The sequence below is a fragment of the Mustela lutreola genome, chromosome 6 (genome assembly GCF_030435805.1).
Source record: "Mustela lutreola isolate mMusLut2 chromosome 6, mMusLut2.pri, whole genome shotgun sequence".
Classification (NCBI taxonomy): domain Eukaryota; kingdom Metazoa; phylum Chordata; class Mammalia; order Carnivora; family Mustelidae; genus Mustela; species Mustela lutreola.
The window spans coordinates 82,009,086-82,028,599 of record NC_081295.1 but is presented as its reverse complement, the minus strand read 5'-3'; the positions used below and the strand labels follow the sequence as shown (position 1 = coordinate 82,028,599).

General features: G+C 42.3%; 1 protein-coding gene across 2 annotated transcripts in view; it reads left to right on the top strand.

The window, feature by feature from the left end:
- The window catches only part of SLC35F1 (solute carrier family 35 member F1), a 394,657-nt gene extending 380,475 nt beyond the window's left edge, over positions 1–14,182 (top strand). Inside the window, exons 8-9 of one of the 2 annotated variants that reach the window (XR_009354673.1) lie at positions 10,827–11,131; positions 11,951–14,182. Coding sequence is in view for 1 of the 2 variants with exons in the window: in XM_059177729.1 (XP_059033712.1) it covers positions 10,827–11,051 (225 nt within the window). In the remaining variant the exon portion in view is untranslated. Of the gene's footprint in view, positions 1–10,826 lie in introns of both variants that reach the window. The other variant, XM_059177729.1, reaches the window with a different exon arrangement.
- Positions 14,183–19,514: the final 5,332 nt, after the last annotated feature.

Sequence of the window (19,514 nt, the reverse complement as noted above, 5' to 3'; positions counted from 1 at the left end):
CACTTCACCCTGCAACTCTCAGTACCCCTTCCCCTCCTTGCCTGGCCAGCATTTCCAAAAAATAAAGGCCTGCCACATGCACAGTCTTCATTGCAAAGGAGACACTTGTCTCAGGTTGGCCAGCCCCTGAGCCCCTGACCTTGAACCCTGAACAACACACTGTGCCGTGCATCCTATCTGAAGGGAACACAGAAGGAGGACAAGATCTCTGTATTTTCAAAACCGTGATTAACAGGGATATTCAGGGTATGTTTGAACAACCCTGCTATCCAGCATGTACCATATGCCAGGCCAGAATTCAGCAGAGCCATGATCCATGCAGAGTCTCTGGGAGAGAATCTGTACCCGGCCTTTTCTAGCTGCTATGGCTGCCAGCATTCCTTGGCTTGTGGTTCTCTCTCTCCATTCTCTAAGTGGAGATCTTCAAGTCTCCCTCTGCTCCATCTTCTCATACCCTTCTGGGTGTGTCTACCTTCTCCCTCTACCTCTCTCTAATAAGATACATGTGACTACATTTAAGGCCCACCTCAGCCTGGGTATATTAGCCTGTGCTCAGGCTACCCTAACAAAACACCACACGCTGGGTGGCTTAAACAACGGAAATTTACTTCCCACACCTGGAGGCTGGAAGTCCCAGATCAGAGTCCATCAGGGTTCAGTTTCTGGTGAGCTCTCCTCCTCGCTTGCAGAGGTCTACCTTCTCCCTATGTCTTCCTTGGCCTTTTCTCCATGTGTGTACATGGAGGTGAGGGATCTGGGAGAGAGAGCTCTCTGGTGTCTCATGAGGACACTGACCCACATTTATGACCTCATTAACCTTAATCACTTCCATGGAGACCCCGTCTTTAAATATAAGACACATTAGTGGTCACAGCTTCAAAGGGGGGTGGGCAGGATAGCCACAGTTCAGTCTATAGCACACAGGATAACCTGTCATCTCAAAATGTTTAATGTAATCAAACACCCTTAACATTCAAAGATTGCAGGTATTCAGATGTGGATGTATTTTGATGGGGGAGGGGGTCCCTTTTCAGCCTACCACACGGAGGACGCAAAATACATTGCTGAACTTGAATATATTCAAAGATGATTTGTGGTGCTGGGGAGTAGTTGCTCTAAATTAATAGAGCAAAGCAGAATAGGAACTTAGAAGGATTCTTAATAAGTTCAAACAATCAGGCAGCGGTTTGTTATTTGCACCGACAAAAAAGCCTTCCGCCCCAGATGGACTGATGGTTGTGCCCTTCTTTTAAGTTGCCAATTCTCTACATGCATTTGTAGTTCAATTTGATTCATGCTGAACTTTTTAGAAAGAACTGTTAAGGAAAGTTTTCAGACCTTTCCATGCTTTAGCATTGAGTTTCAGTGACGTAAAGCTAACAACAGTTGACATTTATTGAACATTTACTATGTGCCAAGCACTGCATCAAAAGTCTCATATACGTATATGTTTACACACACACACACTGTCTCTAGGAGGGATGGGGCAGGGTGCAGTGGGGTAACCCTATCTTCATTCCTGAAGATGTGAGCCATTAGTAGTTCTGCCTGGATTGGGATGTTGATGTTTCCCGTTAACTATAATCACAGGGCATGGTCATACTAAGGAATGCCTGGGGATCTCCTGTATCCCAGACCTATTATTCCTTACCTTTTTCATGAATTAGGAGCCCGGTTCCCTTTGGTAACCAAGATCGATCACCCCAGCCAGCACAGTGACAAGAACTCCCTTTTTTGTTAACTGAGAAGCACGAGCTGAAAGCAGCTGAGTAGCAGTCTTCACTTCCAGTCCAGTGGAATCATGGTTGTGTCTCCTGGTAGAAACATTCCTCCCTTTGTTTTTGTTTTTTGAGATTTTATTTATTTTAAAAAGAGAGAGAGAGTACCCGTACTTGAGAGTGAGTGGGGAGGCTAGGAGGGAGAGGGAGAGAATCTCAAGCAGACTGCCCTAAGAGCAGAGCCTGCTTCAGGGCTTGATCCCATAACCCTGAGATAACAACCTGAGCCGAAATCCAGAGAAACTTAACAAACTAACCCATCCAGGGGCCCCTGAAACATTTCCTCCCTTTAGAACTAAGACTTTCAGATCAGCAGAGCAATACATTAGTGGAAAGCAAAAATTTTACTGGTGGATCACTGGGGGAAATAGGGCGTGGTGCCACTCCCATGTCTGCCTCTTGATTCCATTGTAATGAAACAGAGATTCTTTTGTGGTAAGCTGAGCTGTAACACCTACCACTTCTGTAAACTAAATCTCGTTCACTGGCTTTCACATTCAGTTTCCTGCAAAATCACTGCAGCCCAGTGTGACCTGTGTGTTGTGTGGAGGGAAGATAGATTGATGATGCAAGAGTCGTAACATGGGAGTGAAGGCCACTCTCTGCGTCCCTCACACGCAAATGCAATCCCCTCTTGATGAGTGATAAGAAGAAGGAAGCACGGAAAAGTGACATAAATGAGCCATCTGATGGCCTTTGTTGTAAGTGAGCCTATAATTAAACACTCCCACAGACCAGGCCCCCTTTCTTCCATGTCTGGCCGGGCTGTTCTGGTCTTCTTTGGCCAGACTGCAGAGAATAGAAATCTGCATGAATGAGGTGTTCTATCAGTTCATCAACCCAAGTGAAAATGTCTGTTTGTCATCTACAAGATAATGTCAGAAATCCATTTTTAGCTCCCTGTTGCTGTACTCTTATGTGAAATTACTCACAGGGGAAGATATTTGCCCATAAAAAACCTTCATTGGCCTTAGAGGTGATTGGCTGCACGAATTATAGGGCCAGATGAATTGGTTTCGCAAATCAAACAGAAGTCCTCATAAACTGAACTGGGTTTGCAGTGGGACGAGCACTGCCCTGTCCTGTGACGGTGTCAGGGTCTTCCTGCTCGCTCCTTCTCTCCTTAAGAATACGCTGCTTGGAGGATAAAGTTGTTCTTCAGGTATTTAAACCTTTGCAATTCTCTGGTTTGTTGGTATAGATAGAAACACCATTTGTCATTTTGACTGAGGCACTCACTGATTTATTTTTTGTCGAAATGAGATAAACACAGATTGGGGATTACTTGCTATCGCCTTCGGAGAAAGAACCGGGAGGGAGGGGCTGAGGTCAGTGCTGGTGGTCTCTGAAGACAACCGAGTTGTGGGTTTGTGGGTAGATCGTGTGCCACGCTGTCATTTGATAATTCTCATGCTATGACTTATGACTTAGAAGAAAGAAATATTGCAGTATTTAACCAGAAAAATTTAGCCCTTTTCTTTAAAAAAAAAAAAGGGGGGGGGGGAATGAGGGGCAGCCTGGGTGGCTCAGTTGGTTGAGCAACTGCCTTCAGCAGTCCTGGGATCAAGTCCCATACTGGGCTCCCAGCTCCATGGGGAGTCTGCTTCTCCCTCAGACCTTCTCCCCTCTCATTCTCTCTCTCTCTCTCTCTCTCAAATAAATAAATAAATAAATAAAGTCTTTAAAAAAAAAAAGGAATGAAAAGAGGGGATGAGAAATACAAGGAGGTAAGAGTAGGAGACAGAACAGCAATAAGGCAGTTCTAAAGAATTTGAAAAAGCTCTGGCCTTTCCAGGCAGTGTGTTTCCAGTTCAGTAAACTCAGGAGCCAAACTTTTTTATTTGTAATACTCTTACTAATAATAAAAAAGATCTTGTTAGTTTAATGCAGAGCCAGAATTAGGAGGTCAAACAGCAACTTGTTTATGTTGGCATTTCTGTGGAGCCAAGTCTGTCTAGTTGCCTTGCCCGAATAAGAATTGGCTCAGACCCAGCAGCAATAGATCAGGCCCAGGGGAGAGCCTTTCCTCACAGGATCCCAGGCAGACTGTGGCTGACAGCCTGCCCAGCAAGGACCAGCCTCTCCTGGTTCTGCTCCTCACCACGGCACTCCCAAGCTCAAGGTGTGGTCCACAACCGGCTGAGATACACACAGCTGCCGAGAGATGAGCTCTCCTCGGTGAGGGGTCCTCTCCCTTCCACCCCAGGGCACCTGGCAGATTAGTCGTGGCCCAAAGGGTCCACTCTTCAACTCACATCTCAGATGGGAACCCATAGTTATAAAAGCCAATTTTATCAACCCATAATACTTGGATTTAAAAACTCTGCTATGGCATTATATTTACATAGTATTATATTTAATTGTGATTCTCTCATAACTAGCATTTGCATTAGTACCTGATGAGTCTTTCGGTTACTGTGGTACCAAGGATCTCCAGCTGCATAACCTGGTTTTCTGTTGGAATCAGAATGGACTTAATTATTTGTTCTGTCTCTAGAAATCACGGTTAGATGTGCCAATTGATTTACCATTGTGTGTGCATTTTATATCACAGAGGATGGAGGTATAAGTAAAGAACACTATTTTACATTGTAGATCATTCAGGATAGTTTTCACAAACCTAATGAGAAGTCTAATTTTTCCCAGGCACAACTTGCTGCTGAACTTGCCAGACCAATCTCCCTGCATGGAAATTCTTCCCGACAGCTTTTGAACCTCACATATACCAGTCTGTGCCATCTGACCTTGGGAATGACCAGTTACTGCCCTTTCTTGTTCTACTTACCCATGGTTATATTGACCTTTGAAGCAACCGCTAAGTTTGCAAATTCCCAACCTCTATCCTCCTAGGTATTTTCTGCTAAAGAGTTAAAAATGTGGAAAGATTTAATTACCTCTGTGTCTCTTTCAAAAAAGAAACAAATAAGAACAAAAAGGAAATCATTATTGTAGCCACGTATCTTTTGTTTTCCTTTGTGTATGTGAAAAGTCATGCATGAGAAGGACACTTAGAAATGTCCTTGAATTTCAGTGCAGTGCAGAAACCACTTTCAACGATTACCATTGTCAAGTTTCCAAATGGAATGCCTCTTGCAGCAGCAGCCTTGCATCCAATAGAGCCCCTTTTCTGGGGCAAGACATGTCTTTTTATTTTTATTTTTTTTTTTTAAGATTTTATTTATTTATTTGACAGACAGAGACCACAAGTAAGCAGAGAGGCAGGCAGAGAGAGAGGAGGAAGCAGGCTCCCTGCTGAGCAGAGAGCCCGATGTGGGGCTCGATCCCAGGACGCTGGGATCATGACCCGAGCCAAAGGCAGAGGCTTTAACCCACTGAGCTATCCAGGCGCCCCAAGACATGTCTTTTTATGTTTTAGCAATAATGCCTTCAAGATGAGGCCTGGTCTGAGATACTGCTATTTCTTTCCTCCACACTTTACAGATGGCCTTGGGAACACGCGACGGTTTGAAAATATTGTCCTTTGCTCACCTACCACAAATGAGAAGGCTTTAGGGATAGTGTTCTCTCCCCCACTTATCTTCTCTCAAGTTCAGAAAGCAGGTCCTATCAGGTCAGCAGTCATGGCTCACAGGTGTGTGGGCATGCATGTGCGTGTGCGTGTGCGTGTGTGTGTGTGTATGGAGGTTAAAAGTGAGAGATGGAGAGAGAAAGAATACACGCTGGGTGGTTAATTTAGGGAATTATTCCTTTTCTGGGTATCTAGTTATGCAGTCCCCCTTCCTCCTGGCTATCAAGGAACTCTCTTGACCTGTGTCTCTTTTCTTTCTAATTTGACCTTCTTTTCTACCTCCTTCCAATCGCATTTTCTCTGAGGTTCCTTGGCTCTCCAAGTTAGACAAAACTGGATCTAAATTTAAATCTCTCCTTTTTTGTCAGATAACTCCAGGAGCTCTACCCAAATCTCATTCCCCTGTACCCCGGTTTCCTAGGAAACCTCACCATCTACTCGTTTCCAGATCTTTCGTCTACATATCACAAGCGACATAGTTCCTTTTTTCCATTGACTCTGTTTCTTTTCTGGAGATAGAACTACCCTATATCTCCCTTTAAGAGCTAAAAGAGTCTTTTAACTTTGTATTATCTATTTTGACTTTGTATTATCTATGAAATAAAAATTCATTCTGGTCATTAATAGGCCCCAGTGCAGTCGCTGAGCAAAAATGACCAGAGCCCAACATCAGTAGTCTTAGAAAAGCCATATTATACAGAAGCCTGCACCAAGAGTGCACCCCCCAGGGAAGAAGAAAGAAGCAGGCCCATCATACAGAAGTGGCTCAGACATAAATTGAGTAAAAGCAGAGCTTTAACCCAAAGTCACTTCATCCTTGAACCCTTCCACCTTTCTGAGCATTGACCACATTCTTCTCTGCTCACCCCTGCCCTCCTCTTGGTCACGCTAGAAAAGGAAAGATGCCCTTGAAAATTGCCCTCTTCCTCTATTATTCTATATTTGTAAGTAAAATCTGAAATGGCTTTCAAACCATGTAGTTTCTTACTGGTATAGGCTTAAGACTCACTCATGTCATTAGCTTATTAAAACTGCTTTAATGTTCAATACCAAAGCCAAAAGGAAAATTTGTGTCTGTCCTTAACTGATATGCTGAATGTCCCATTAGCTAAATAATAATCATATTGAGATGCCAGTGGCTAGAGCTAGGGTTTTTTTGTTTGTTTGTTTGTTTTAAGAATTTATTTATTTGACAGAGAGAGACACAGCAAGAGAGGAAGCACAAGCAGGGGGCGTGGGAGAGGGAGAGGCAGGCTCTCTGCTGAGCCGGGAGCCCGATGTGAGGCTTGATCCCAGGACTCTGGCATCATGACCTGAGCCGAGGGCAGACACTTAACAACTGAGCCACCCAGGCCCCCTTAGAGCGAGGTTTAATCCCTCACTGGAGGCTGAGGAACATTATAAAGTCTTATCATCAGTCTTCCAAGCTACCCCTTTCTGGATGATGGCTCATGTCCCAGGCACATTGCTTTAAGCAACACACAGTCATTCTCATTATGTGCCATGAGAGTTTTCTGACCCTTGTTAGCAAAGAGACCCATCAGGATGGAAAAGACAGCAGCAAAGTGAACATTGTGGGCAGCGTGGTCATGTTAGTGCCGGCCCACCCCTTCTCAGCTTCACAAAGCTTCGGGTTGGGTAAACGCAGGTGTGAGTGTGTCTACAACATGGAACATAGAGCATCTTCTGATGGGCTACCACTGACTGGGACCACCGTGCACACATCCACTAACAGCCTGTGCTCGTCAGTGGGGATAGCCAGCTTCCACCTGAACCCTGTCCTGTGTGTAACTTCAGGCCTCCTCTAGTGCCCAGGGCACTCCTTGTTCTTTGGTTAGGCAACTAGGCATGAGTATTTCTTTGTACCAAATGACATAGGCAGCCTAGAATATACAGAATTTTTTTTTTTTTTTTTAAAGAATGCGCTATCAGGCTAAGTGCAGCATACAAACCTGGGAATCATCCTATCAGGGATCCTGATTCAGTTTTCTTTTTTTTTGTCAATCCAAAAAGAGAAAAGAAAATCAGATCTTTCCTCCATGATTTCTAATATTCAGTATTTATCCAGATGACTCATAATGCATATCTTTCTGTTCCCTTTTGGACATGCATGCTAAATAAGATTTTGTCTACCATCTATGAATAAAAACTCTTGGGTGACTTCCAGGATGCCTCTGTCATATAAAATCCCATGCTATCTGTATTTTGAACAATGTTAGAGTGACTTCTGCATGAAATAAATGGAAATGCATGGGAAGTAAAATATGTGCTGTCATTCTAAAGCTGAGTCCCAGGAGAACCCTAGGTAATGGAAGTATCATTCAACTTGTTGGCTCCATGTCCAGAAGAGATGATTCAGGTATATGTTCATACAATGACAAGAGTATTAGCTTTACAAAGACGGATTTGTAAATATTTGTCGTCTTGATCAAGGAAGACAATTAGAACTGAAAGGAGGAATTGAGAGGAATTCACGTCCTGGTTGCAGGATACTGCTCATGAGATCCTTTCCGGTCCCTCCTCCCGCATTGCCAAGTCCCGTCCATCCCGAGTTTATGAAACGTCCTGTGCCAATCCACTGATCAGCAGCCCCCATCTTTGACCCAGACTCTTGCATCGTCCCTCCCCATTTGTTGTCTGGTCATTCTCCTCTGACTGACCCTAGGTTTGAAGATGACTTTTGAAGTTAATGATTAAGGGTCAATATTCTGACTTCCCTTTCAATGAATTTTTGTTTGCCATTGTATGTATGAGAAAGGGCACTGGATTATCCAGTTTAAAGTTAAAAAATTGAAGTATACCACTGATACAGGCTAACTTTTTACTGTTTGTTTCTTTAATCTGAAACTTCTACGTGGTTAAATTTGTTCATTTACTCAAAATACAAAGAACAAAGGACACTTAGCAGATGTCGACACTATGCCAGGCTCTACACTTGACACTGGTGGAGAAAGACACAGTCCCATAGTTAAGGGAGAAAGGCAATGTAATCAATGATTACATAAAAGTGTTTCATATGTGACCACTCATTATAAGATAAGGCTGTAGACATTAACGACAAAACAGTACTCATGACAACAAAGGTGATAGGATTGAATGCTTGTTACAAGGTAGGCATCGGTTAAAGTTTTTATCTGCTTTATCAAGTTTAATCTTTACAGCCACTCTTTATATAGCTACCTGTATATAGATAACAATTATTAGCCTTACTTCACTGATAAGGCAACTTGGACCTGAGGAGGTTAACGTACTTGTCCAAAATGACAGCTAGAAAGTAGGGGAGCTGAGATTTGAATCCAAAGTGTGGGTAGAAGGCAGTGTGGAATTTCCTCCCCGCCTTCGGCTGCCGACGTAGAGGCCAGCTCACACCTACGAGCAGCATGGCTCTTCACTTGAGACTAGGGACATGTCTGTGGAGTTTGGAAATGAAAGTCATTAACAAAATATTTGAAATTATTTTAGTGTTGGGAACAAACCCTTTTCATTCACCAGAGTTTCAGGTAAAGACTGCCGCTCTTGAATGTAGAATTTCAGGAAGCAGGTGTGGGGTAAATTGGTTTTCTGAGATCACCTGCAATCGATCTGATGGTCTTCTTTTCCTCCCATTTCACCTTGCCAACAAATTCACGGATCAAAGAATAAAGTGCACTTCTTTTCATTGGGAAAAACTGAATTGGTTGTTTCAAGTTATTCAAGTGAAGTTGTTACAAGCTGAATCTAGTCTATAAATCCACCTGAGGAAGGATTATCACATCGTTTGACTACAAGTAAAGGAATTGAAAGACAGGGTGAGGAATGATCTAGAAAGAAAATCAGAAAGCTGTCTTTAGTCCTAGCTACCTTGCTGCTGCTAAAGAGAGAGAGACGGAGGGGGGTCAAAAGAAGGAGAGAGAAAAAAAGAGGAGGAAAGGGTGGGGAAGGGGGTGAAGGGGAGGAGGAGCAGTAGCCGGGAAAAGGAGAAGAAGAAGGAAAAGAAAAAAAACACCACTGTAATGGACTCTTCACCTCAGGGATGTCTTTTCTGCTGTAGCTCTCTTTGAACTATTATAGCCTTGCGACGTACTTTATAGACTCTGCATCCTCTTCCTGTTGTTCTTCCAGCTTCCAGTTAATTTTTGTCTTTTCAGCAGTTTTCAGTTCTGTTAGAATAAGAGCATGAAAAATGAATAGGAAAATCCAATCAAACTGGTCTTCTGTTTGCCATGGATGCAGCATGTAGTCAAGGCTGGAACAACAGCTCTTGACTAAAATGGGATTTGGCATTCACAAATGCATTGTGTTTTGTCTGCCTGTACCTCTGTCTCTCCATCCAGATGTTTAAGCCCTTGGCCATAGGTTCTCATTTCTTATTCCCCAGTATATAGTTCCATGTTTGCTATAGAAGGGCATAAAAGAAACTGTTTGCTGAATGAGTGAACAAATGAATGAATGAACGAATGAGTGAAATGGAAATGACAACACTTGTGTTGTAACCTTACTCCCCTCCACCTCAGTAGATACTCAAGGAACAGCTTCCAGTGTAACTGCTCAAGAAGGCCCAGAAGCGGGGCACCTGGGTGGCTCAGTTGATTGAGTGATTGCCTTCGGTCACATCTTGTTCCCAGAGTCCTGGGATCAGGGCCCACATCTGGCTCCTTGCTTGTCAGGGAGACTGCTTCTCCCTGTCCCTCTACCTGTTACTCTGCCTTCTCATGCTCTCTCTCTCTCTCTCTCTCTATCAAATAAATAAATAAAAGTTCTTTAAAAAAAAAAAAAAAGGTCCAGATGTTGTAGTTTTTTGAAAACATACATAAATTCTCAAGCCCTGGTATAAACCAATATTTTCTCCCCTCCCCCCCACAAATCTCAATAAATTTTCAAGCAAATACTTTAGGAAGCAGAATGCTACATATGCAGCTCTGATTGTTTCCAGATTAGTGGAGCTTGGATGGCATGCTTACTACTTTTTCTCGACCTAAGGATAATCTCTTCTTGCAAAGATAGTTACAAAAGTCGGTAGCAGTTCCTATGAAGAACACAAATAGTGTCTAAACTGGATGAAGGCACAACAAGAGTACCCAGTGCAGCTGTGTCAGGGAGGGATTCGGTGTTTATGGCTTCATTACAACCTTAAATGGAACATCTCTATTTCTTCCGGGTTTAATGAAGCCACAAACAACCAAGGTTTTGTAAAGGGATATCGAGATTGTTTTGTTTGGTTTTGTTTGCTTTCAACTCAATGTGTTTTAATTTGTGCTTAACTAGCTCTCCCACATCAGGGACTCAGACTGGCACTTTAGGGACAATTAGATAAGTGTTCTTCTGTGTTCGCTGCAGAGCCGAGGAAAAAGATAAGGAGAATCAATAGGAGTGAGGCAGTTTAGGAAGAGAACATTACATGTCCCATCAGGAGCCTTGGCCAGCCTGTCAAGGCACCTGCTCGGCTGGGCAAATGCTCTTCCTGGGTCCCTCGGGGCCTCGTTCCCATGGGGGCAGCTCTGCTCTGAATGGCTGAGTGACTTTGCTGTCGTGTTCTTCAGTTTTCAGGGCTTTATCTCCTGTCTTTCTTCACCATCCTCATCGGGCTGGTCCTCTACTCCTCCACCTCCACATACATAGCCCAGGACCCCCGAGTGTACAAGCAGTTCCGCAATCCTTCGGGCCCCGTCGTGGACTTACCGGCCACAGCTCAGGTGGAGCCCTCGGTCACCTATACCAGCCTGGGCCAGGAGACCGAAGAGGAGCCCCACGTGCGTGTGGCCTAGGACGAGGCCCTCCCACCCACTGAAGTCACCTCCGTGGCCACGTTGTTCGCCCTTCATCTCCGTATTGTACATAGAGAAAGGTATTTATTAGGTGTGTGTACACAGGTGGACTGAAAGGTAGCAAATCTGAAAGCCTGTGAGAGGCACAAGCTAACCATCCATGGAGACACGGGCTCCAACCCACCTGACTTAGCAAGACGCCTAGCTAGTGTGTATCCTGATCGCGACCCTCCTGCATTAATTACTGTGAAAACTTTTGAATTAAAAGCAAGTATTGTTATTATTTGTATTATTATTGTTACTGTTATTACACTAACTTTCAGGAGGTTGTTTTGTACTCCTGACGAGAACTATCGCCAGACCCACGTGTAGTTAACAGAAGTCCCCCTTTTCTATGGCAAGTCACTTTTTAAGAATCATACTTTATTTTTTTGCACAGTCTATATGAGCGCTGCGTGCCACAGGAGCTCCACCCCTGAGAAGTTTCCTTAGCCTAGGGACCTGGTGGCTGATGGTTTCCTCTGTTACCTGTTGGATTGCCTGCTCGATAAGAATTTTGTGCTGGGACCCTTGTGGGGAGGGGCAACTGACCATATAATTCTCTATTCTAGGAATAGATATAAAACACTTGAGCCTTTTTATATTTCCATCTCTGATTACTCCGGGCCATTGCCTTTTTGTTGTACCACATAATTCTGCTAATGAAGTCCCTGTAATAACAGGATAAGGAATGTTCCATTTCTGAGGCTCATAGGAAACCCCAGAAATAATAATATCATGTGCATTTAGGGTTATATATGTATATACATATATATGTATATATATATATATAAAATCTTTCTGCCCCTTTCTATACCCTCTCTTCCAAAAATGTATTTGATTTTACCTTTAATTCCTAGATTTCTTTAGTGACACTATGGAAATTATTCAAGTCATTGGAAGAAGCCATGGCCCCTGCTCTCTTAAATTGTGTGACACCCTTTTTAAGCTCCACCAGCATGGACATCACCCTCATTGTGGGGTTTCATCGGTTGCGTGGCCTCCCAACAAAGTCAAGGTGCTGATGTGGAGCAGTCTGTGACGATGGCTGGATTGATCTGACCACTGGTAGTGATAAAGATGGTGTGGATGAAAAGCATGGCCTCCTGGTCGTATTTGGCATCCCTTCAACCGCAGAATATATCAACGCCATATGCTTAGGGATACAGAGAACATCACAGGATCCTGATAAGGCTTTGAGGCTTTGAGGGATATGTTACTAGTGTAATTGTGTTGCCCTTAAAATAACTATTTTTTTCAACACACAGACACATACACACAGAATCAAGAAGCACCACAGACCTCTACGATTTGGAATAAATTTCATGTGTCAGTATGTGAAATAGTCTTTAAGTTTGGCTGGTTTCAATACCATGTAAAAAAATCCACGATGGAGTACAGGGATTGTAAAGGAAAAATAAATGCTTATGAAACTGTGGGCAGTTCAGATCAATACATCTTAAACAAACAAAGCAAACCACCAGAGGGGCCCGCGTGAAGTAGGACAGATTGCAGCCCCATCAGGATTCCCATAGAGCCTGCCCAAGGCCTAAATCCTGGGCAGGCAAACAGGTCCCCTGATGGCTGGTCAGCAGCAGGGGGCCCCTCTGCCTGCCTTCTACCCAGGGGGTGCAGTCCTGCCCCTGGAGATAGGGAAGAAAAATTATCTCCTCAGATATGCAGAGTTGATGGTCATCTCTGTTCAGCCCCCTCAGAAATATGCTTTATTTTTGGAGGAAAAAAAATACAATGTCATAACAACTTGCCAGTGTCTGCTCTCTGCTACCTTTTAAGCCAATTAAATACCTTTCTCTGAATATTTTGTCCATTCAGATCTGAAGACCTTTAAAGACTGTGGTTTTATTTTTGTGTTTACATTCCTTCGGTTGGCATAATTTGCTTGATTTATTGCATTTTTAGTATTTATTTTAAAGCCAAATGTTTTAGTCTTTTTTATTCATTCTTATGACACTAATTTGTAGACACTTAGTAAAGTCTTATGAGAAACAAGTGGATGAAGCTATTCCAAGTCAATTCAGTGGACTGGGAAGTTTTTTAAAATTAAAATTTCGAAAAGGTTTGCAATCAACAGATGGCTAGAACTGGCCATTTGGATTATTTCCTAGGATATTTTAATTGACTCCATTGTATGGAAACCAAGTGTGAATGTTAAGGTGAACTCGCTGTATGCCCTTTACCATCCAGTGTCCTTGTGCACAAGACCTTCACGTCACTGGAGTCCTTCACTGTGTTGGTTTGTCTCCAGTTAAAAAAGCTGATAACATATTGTACCGTCTGAGATCAGGAGTCCCGAATGGACCCTTCGGACAGAAAAGAAAATAACAAAGAATGATCTCTTCTCTGTGCAAAAGCACTAGTCCTTTGGGAGCGGGTGGGAACTGGGAATAGGGCAACATTAACTCTAGCTGTTTTCATTTCTGAAATCTCACAGCCTCAGTAGACACCAGCAGAAAGTTCAGCTTTTCGCCGCACCCCCCCCCTCCGACCCCTGCCACCACCCTCTCCTCCACAAGTGAGACTTTAGCAACTTGTATAGAACTGGATTGGATAAGCAAACCACAGCGCCCCTCAACCCGCTAGGGATCAGTGCTGGTTCTCACTTCCTCCCTGAAAACCTGCGCCACTGGGTTCAGCCCTTGCCTTGGTCACACCTTCCCACGGCTCCAGACTCTGTAATACACAACCAGGTAGACCAAGCAATGGAAAAATTTGCACCACTGTGTCCCATGAAAATGTTTCAATGTTTAGTTTAGATATTGCTAACTTGTGCTATTAACCTTTTGACGAGCGTGTAGTATTGTTTGTTTTGGGTTTGTTTTTGAGTTATAACCACTTAGTAGTCCCCAGCTAGCTACCAGGACCGATTTTTACCCCATGGGTAGGATTCTATTGTCAAGCCACATAACAAGCACACTAATCCAGGCACCGAAAGTGGAAAATCTGAACCAAAAAGGAGATTTACACCGATAAGTTGAACAAACTTTCCATTTTTGATATTTGCATGCTCCCCTATGGACTGGCTGTGGCAATGTAATGCCTGTATAATGTTTTCAAATAAAAATAAATGCTTTATGAAAGCACTGAGTTCTTGGTTTTCTTGAGTGTTTGCACTATGACGACCGTGGAAGGAGCTCCCAAGGGATGCTGGAAATAGCCATGAAAGTAGATAGCAGGATCCATGTCAAAATAAAAACCAGAAAGAAAATATTTCCAAATTAGGACGGGCACAGTTGGCCTCAGAGCTGTAGTTTTGAAAAGCCAAACTGAGCACCTTTGTAATTTGCAAAATTCATTCTTTTATCTGAACGCTTAAGAAGGCTCTGGGGCTACGGCCTCCAAGCCTGTGTTTAAAACATATGTAGAATGACACGAATGTTCCCCCAAGAAACAAGGGTCTTATAAAGGAGAAAGTTCTGTGTATCCTGCCCTTGGCGCAATGCCAGGCTTAAAAGAGGAGTGCTCTTCCAGAACACAGCGTTTATTGAGAAGGGCTGTTTTGTGTCTCTGCTCCGGACCCACACGGTATCTTGTCATTGTCCTTACCCCTCTGACCGCAGCCACTAGCAACCCCTTCAGTACTTCGAGACGATGTATATAAATTCACGTGTTCCTGTCATGTGCGTTCATAATCGGACCTTGAAAATTAAGCGAGCTTCAAAGACCTGAGTTACATATTTAAAAAATTTTTAAAAGAAAAACACCCCCTTTGTTTTCCCAGGAGAATAGGAATAGTATCACACCGATCCTTTAGCGTACCCGTCAGCTGAGGTCCAGTATGCTCTACCTTTATAAATACAACCCGATGCACTTAACACTAAGAATTTGCCTCCAAATGTGACTTAGCTCAAGAAAAAGCCTTTTCCTTGAAAAAACACAAAGATGAAAAAATAATAAAGATAATGTGCTGTTCACTTTGTTGAGGAGGTTCTTTCATCAAAGATGAAATATATTTGAAACTTCAACCCAGGATCTGTCCAAAGGCCCAGCAGTTCTTAAATGCTTGGAGTCCAGAGACTATACGCGATAAATGCGTGCGGCATGTTTACTCAGTCTCCCCCGTGCGAATTCTGTTTCCTGTGGGAAAGAACTCGGTTTCCTAAATGCTTGGAAATTCTTGCAAAGGTAAGATAAGGCAGCACTTGAGTGATTTTTGTGACTATTAGCATGAAGAAAAAAAGAGAACCAAGTAAGATTAGCACGAGAGCTGTAATTTATTATGTTCTCTCGATGTTCCATAGGAAAACAAACTGTAATATTGAAATGACAGGATCCATTTTTTGGTCTAGCAAAACACATTGCACAGGGAAGGCACTTGTACTCCTTTTTTTTTTTTTTTTAATGGAGTCTAACTTCTATACTCAAAATAGAAAATACAAGTGTAGGATTTCTATTACAAAATGTTCTGGTTTTTTCTTCTACTACTTAAGTACTTTTTTTCTATAAAATTCCTTTTCTTGGAAAGGAATAAATCACTGGTCCACTTAAATGTACCCTTCTGGGGAGTTGTTTTTTTTTTTTTTTTAATAAACCCTTAAAATGTTTACCCCTTCAGGTTGGCCCTGGGATAAAAAAGCAACAAAATGAAGTTATTTTTTTACTTGCAATTAATGTTTCTGAATTTATAGCTCTGCTTCTTAATTATGTACACTGATCTTTCTTTTTTGATTCCTTTCTTCCCTTTTTCTTTTTTTTTCTGTCTTTTTTCTTTCTGCAAGCATAAACAGAAGGATAGCTATTGGCCGCCTAGGCAGTGTCTCTGCCCTTTATTCTCTAAGTAGTCAAAAATGTTTAATTCAAAAAAATTATAATACAGCTGGGAAATCCCACACCTACCAGATGGCCTTACATCAGTGCCTAAAAGGACTAGCCATTGTGTGTCACTTCTCAGACAGCCAGACCAGTCGCGTCCAAACACTATACAGCAGGCTGATTAACAAGGAAAACTAATGATCAGAGGGAGCAGGTCTCTGGGAATAGACAAAAATTAGGGGCTTCCATCTGGATAGACAAAGGCCTGGTGTGGATAAGACTAAAATCTATCAAATGAGCTTGTTCACCCCGCCTCAGCGTTAGAGCTAGAAAAAAATCCCATAACGCTTGAAGGATAATTTCAGTCTAGATAAAGATAAATATTACTTTACACAATGGGGACTAATCTTCCTGAGTTTATTACCTCAAAGTGATGTGTTAAGTCACCTAATAGATGGGAGAGCTACAATAAGGCATTAAATCGGCGGTGTAATTCATTATCCAATCTGTTAAGGCTTCCAAGAGTGAAAACTGGCACTATTAATAATTATGCCTAGACAATAGGTGTGGACCCAGTGTGTCCCAGGCGGACCTGAACGTGTGTTCACCCTGATTTTAAGAGCTAACACCGAAAAACGGAACAAAAAGAAAAAGAAAGGAGAAAAAAAAAAAAAAAAAAAAGAGCTAACACCAGCCCATCCCTCAGGATGGGAAGCTGACAGCACAATGGAGAACCAGTTCTTCTGGTCACTAGATGTCGCTGTCTGCGGGAGCCCATATAGATGAAGCCCAACCCCTGCCCAGGATGGCCAGGCTGAATCTTATAAGCTCCTGGAGGGCAGCGCCCGAGGCTAAAGGAGGCCACACTGCTATAGTTATTTAGAAGTAACTTAGATTAGAAGCTGACACTCATACGTTTCAAAAAGTGTTCAGTGAGGAAAGCATGCCTGAATGGATGATACTCCTCATGGGAGGAAGAGGCAGATTGCTGGGTGCTGAAGAACCGATGCCTGGCGGCAGTGGCTCAAAACCCTTCAGCAATTCTGCACCACCATGTTCTCCAACAGCGTCCCCAGAAGTTATTTCTGTTGTGTTTTAGCAAGGTTGGGTCTTGTTCATGCCTTTCTTGGCTTTGTCTTGGTAGGCAAGGAGAATTATTTCCATTGCACCTGAAGAGATTTGATAAATTTTAAGTAACTGTAATAATTACAGTGTCACAGATCGTTGGCCACTTGCCAGTTTCACAGCAAACTAGAAAAGCAAAAAAGAAAGTCTACTTGTTCTTAAAATGACTACTTTTCTAAATGAAATTATCAAAGAGAAAGGAAATGGGTTAATCACTGGAATAATCAAAACAGTCTCATTATGGGACTCCCTGCAAGCTTTTGTTTGAATTCTTTAATGCAGTTTTTGGCATTAAATAGGATTTTAAAAGCTAAATAGGTCATACATGCATACAAACGGTTGAGTGAATCACATAACTGCTTTATGCACCCCAAGATTCTGCCTATCAGGCTGCATTTTAATTAAAAGGAAAATTGTCAGGGATGGAGGATGACTTAATGTGGGGGAGTTTGGTGTCACAGTTGAAGGCTGAGACTTGACTTAGCATTTAGTTTCAACCCATAATCATGACTTCCAAACAACAATGGAGTTCATTTTCATTTTAGTCAAAAGCTTAGATGAAGAATTAGAGACCTGGAAAGAATATTGGAAGTCATTTTGTTCAAAATCTCAAGTCATTTTCTGATATATAAGTGTAGGGATGGTTTAGTTGAAAGAAAGATGTTTTAGTCTGGAGAAGCTATATAGCCTTGCTCACCCTGGCAAAATTCTGATGATTGCACCATGGAGGATGAGTCCCCAGTTAAAGAGGTTGTTCTGGGATCACTGGAAACCAGGGTCATAGAGCTAATGCAGACCTTTACCATTCAGGGCTCAGACAATCTGGTCCTTAAGGGGATCAATACTTCCACCCAACTCTGTAAGTGCAATCCCAAAGAGAAAAGAAAGGAAAAAGGGCATGTGCCTTTGCCCTTCCGTGGTGAATCCATTAAGACAAATGTGTGGATGGGAAACTGTTCCTTTGCTACCCCCACTCAAACCTCAAGTCTAAGAGGGGTCTTTGGGATGGGCATTGCCCATGAGACTCCCCAAACCAGACAAGTTCCTAAACGCTGCAATGGTCCATCTGTAAGTGCTGTCCTGGGTATGAGAGCTCACTGCTGCTATGTGGAGACATCTTACCCAGACCCACTAACTGTCACTCCTATATTCTCCGATGACCTGTGGCAGATTAGTGTCACTAAGAAGTCTACTGCCCTTGAGAAACAAGTCACCTGCTCTTGAAAGAAGACCAGACTTGACTCTAAAGTGAAGGAGCTTCTACGTTCCTCATGACTACTGGGACAACACAAACCACTCGGTTGAGTGACCCTTGTGAGGCAAGGATGTGGGGAAATAAAAGTCATCAAACAAGAGATCATGATAATAGAATTTTGAAATTTTAAAGCAAAAGTTGTTCCTGCCTTCCCTGAGGAGTGCATGTGGCTTTCATTCTGGACCATGGTCTCTTAGATCCCTGGGGTTTTATGAGGCCACCAGTTCCTACTCCTAAGCTACCAGGGGTTTTGGTAAAAGTGTCCTTCTACTATTTCTCTTGTGGTTGGTTGAATGTATTGCTTCTATTTGTAATGCAGCCCTCTTTTCTTGCTTCTTTTTTTATTTTTATTTTTTAAAAAGTAATCTCTATGCCCAGTGTGGGGCTCAAACTCACAACCCTGAGATCAAAAGCCACATGCTCTACTGACTGAACCGGCCAGGCACTCCTTGACATTGTAAAGAAACAGACTTTTATGTACTAATGCAATGCTATTAATGATATTATCATGATAAAGTAGAATATCTTCTACAGGGTACAGCAAAAGTCCCATCTGTTTCTACTGAGAAGGTAGAAGCATCTGCTTTTTGGAATCATATTATTTCTGTCTGCACCTCCTGAAATAATTGACCCAGCTTTCCAGCAGCATTTCACATTTGCTGCCATCTTCTCGGCTTGGTTTTTCTACTTCACTAGTTCATTCTTGATGACTGCTTCTTGGAGCATTTCAGGGAAAAGACATTTTTTTCTTCGTAACTTAACTATATTTGATCTTTTGTTTTTAAAACCATTTAAGAAAAAGAACATGAATGGTCATATATCTCAGATGCTGTCTCTAGGCTGTATGCACATTTGTTTAAAAATAAAGAATAGAATTGGGTTTTTTTAATATTACTCTGAATATTTATTAAAACATTCTAGGTCCTAAATAACAGTTTCTTTAAAATCAAATCATGCTTTTAAAAACATTAAAAATCATTATATTTTCCAACATCTTTACCTGTCAACACTATACTTCAAGATTCCCACATTAGCAAAACACTGTGAAATATCCTACTTTTGGTGAAGCTGGTTCATACCATCCATCCTGAGGAATAAGCTGATTTTCTTCAGGTTATTATCTAATTTAATTTTTCTCTTGTATTTTTTTATTTCTAAAGTTGTAAAACACTTTTTTTACACCATTTTTCCATTTATCCAAAGAAGACGTTATAGCCAGGTAGGATTGCCTGTGGAGATAATAATATATACAAATCACTCACTGCTACGAGGAT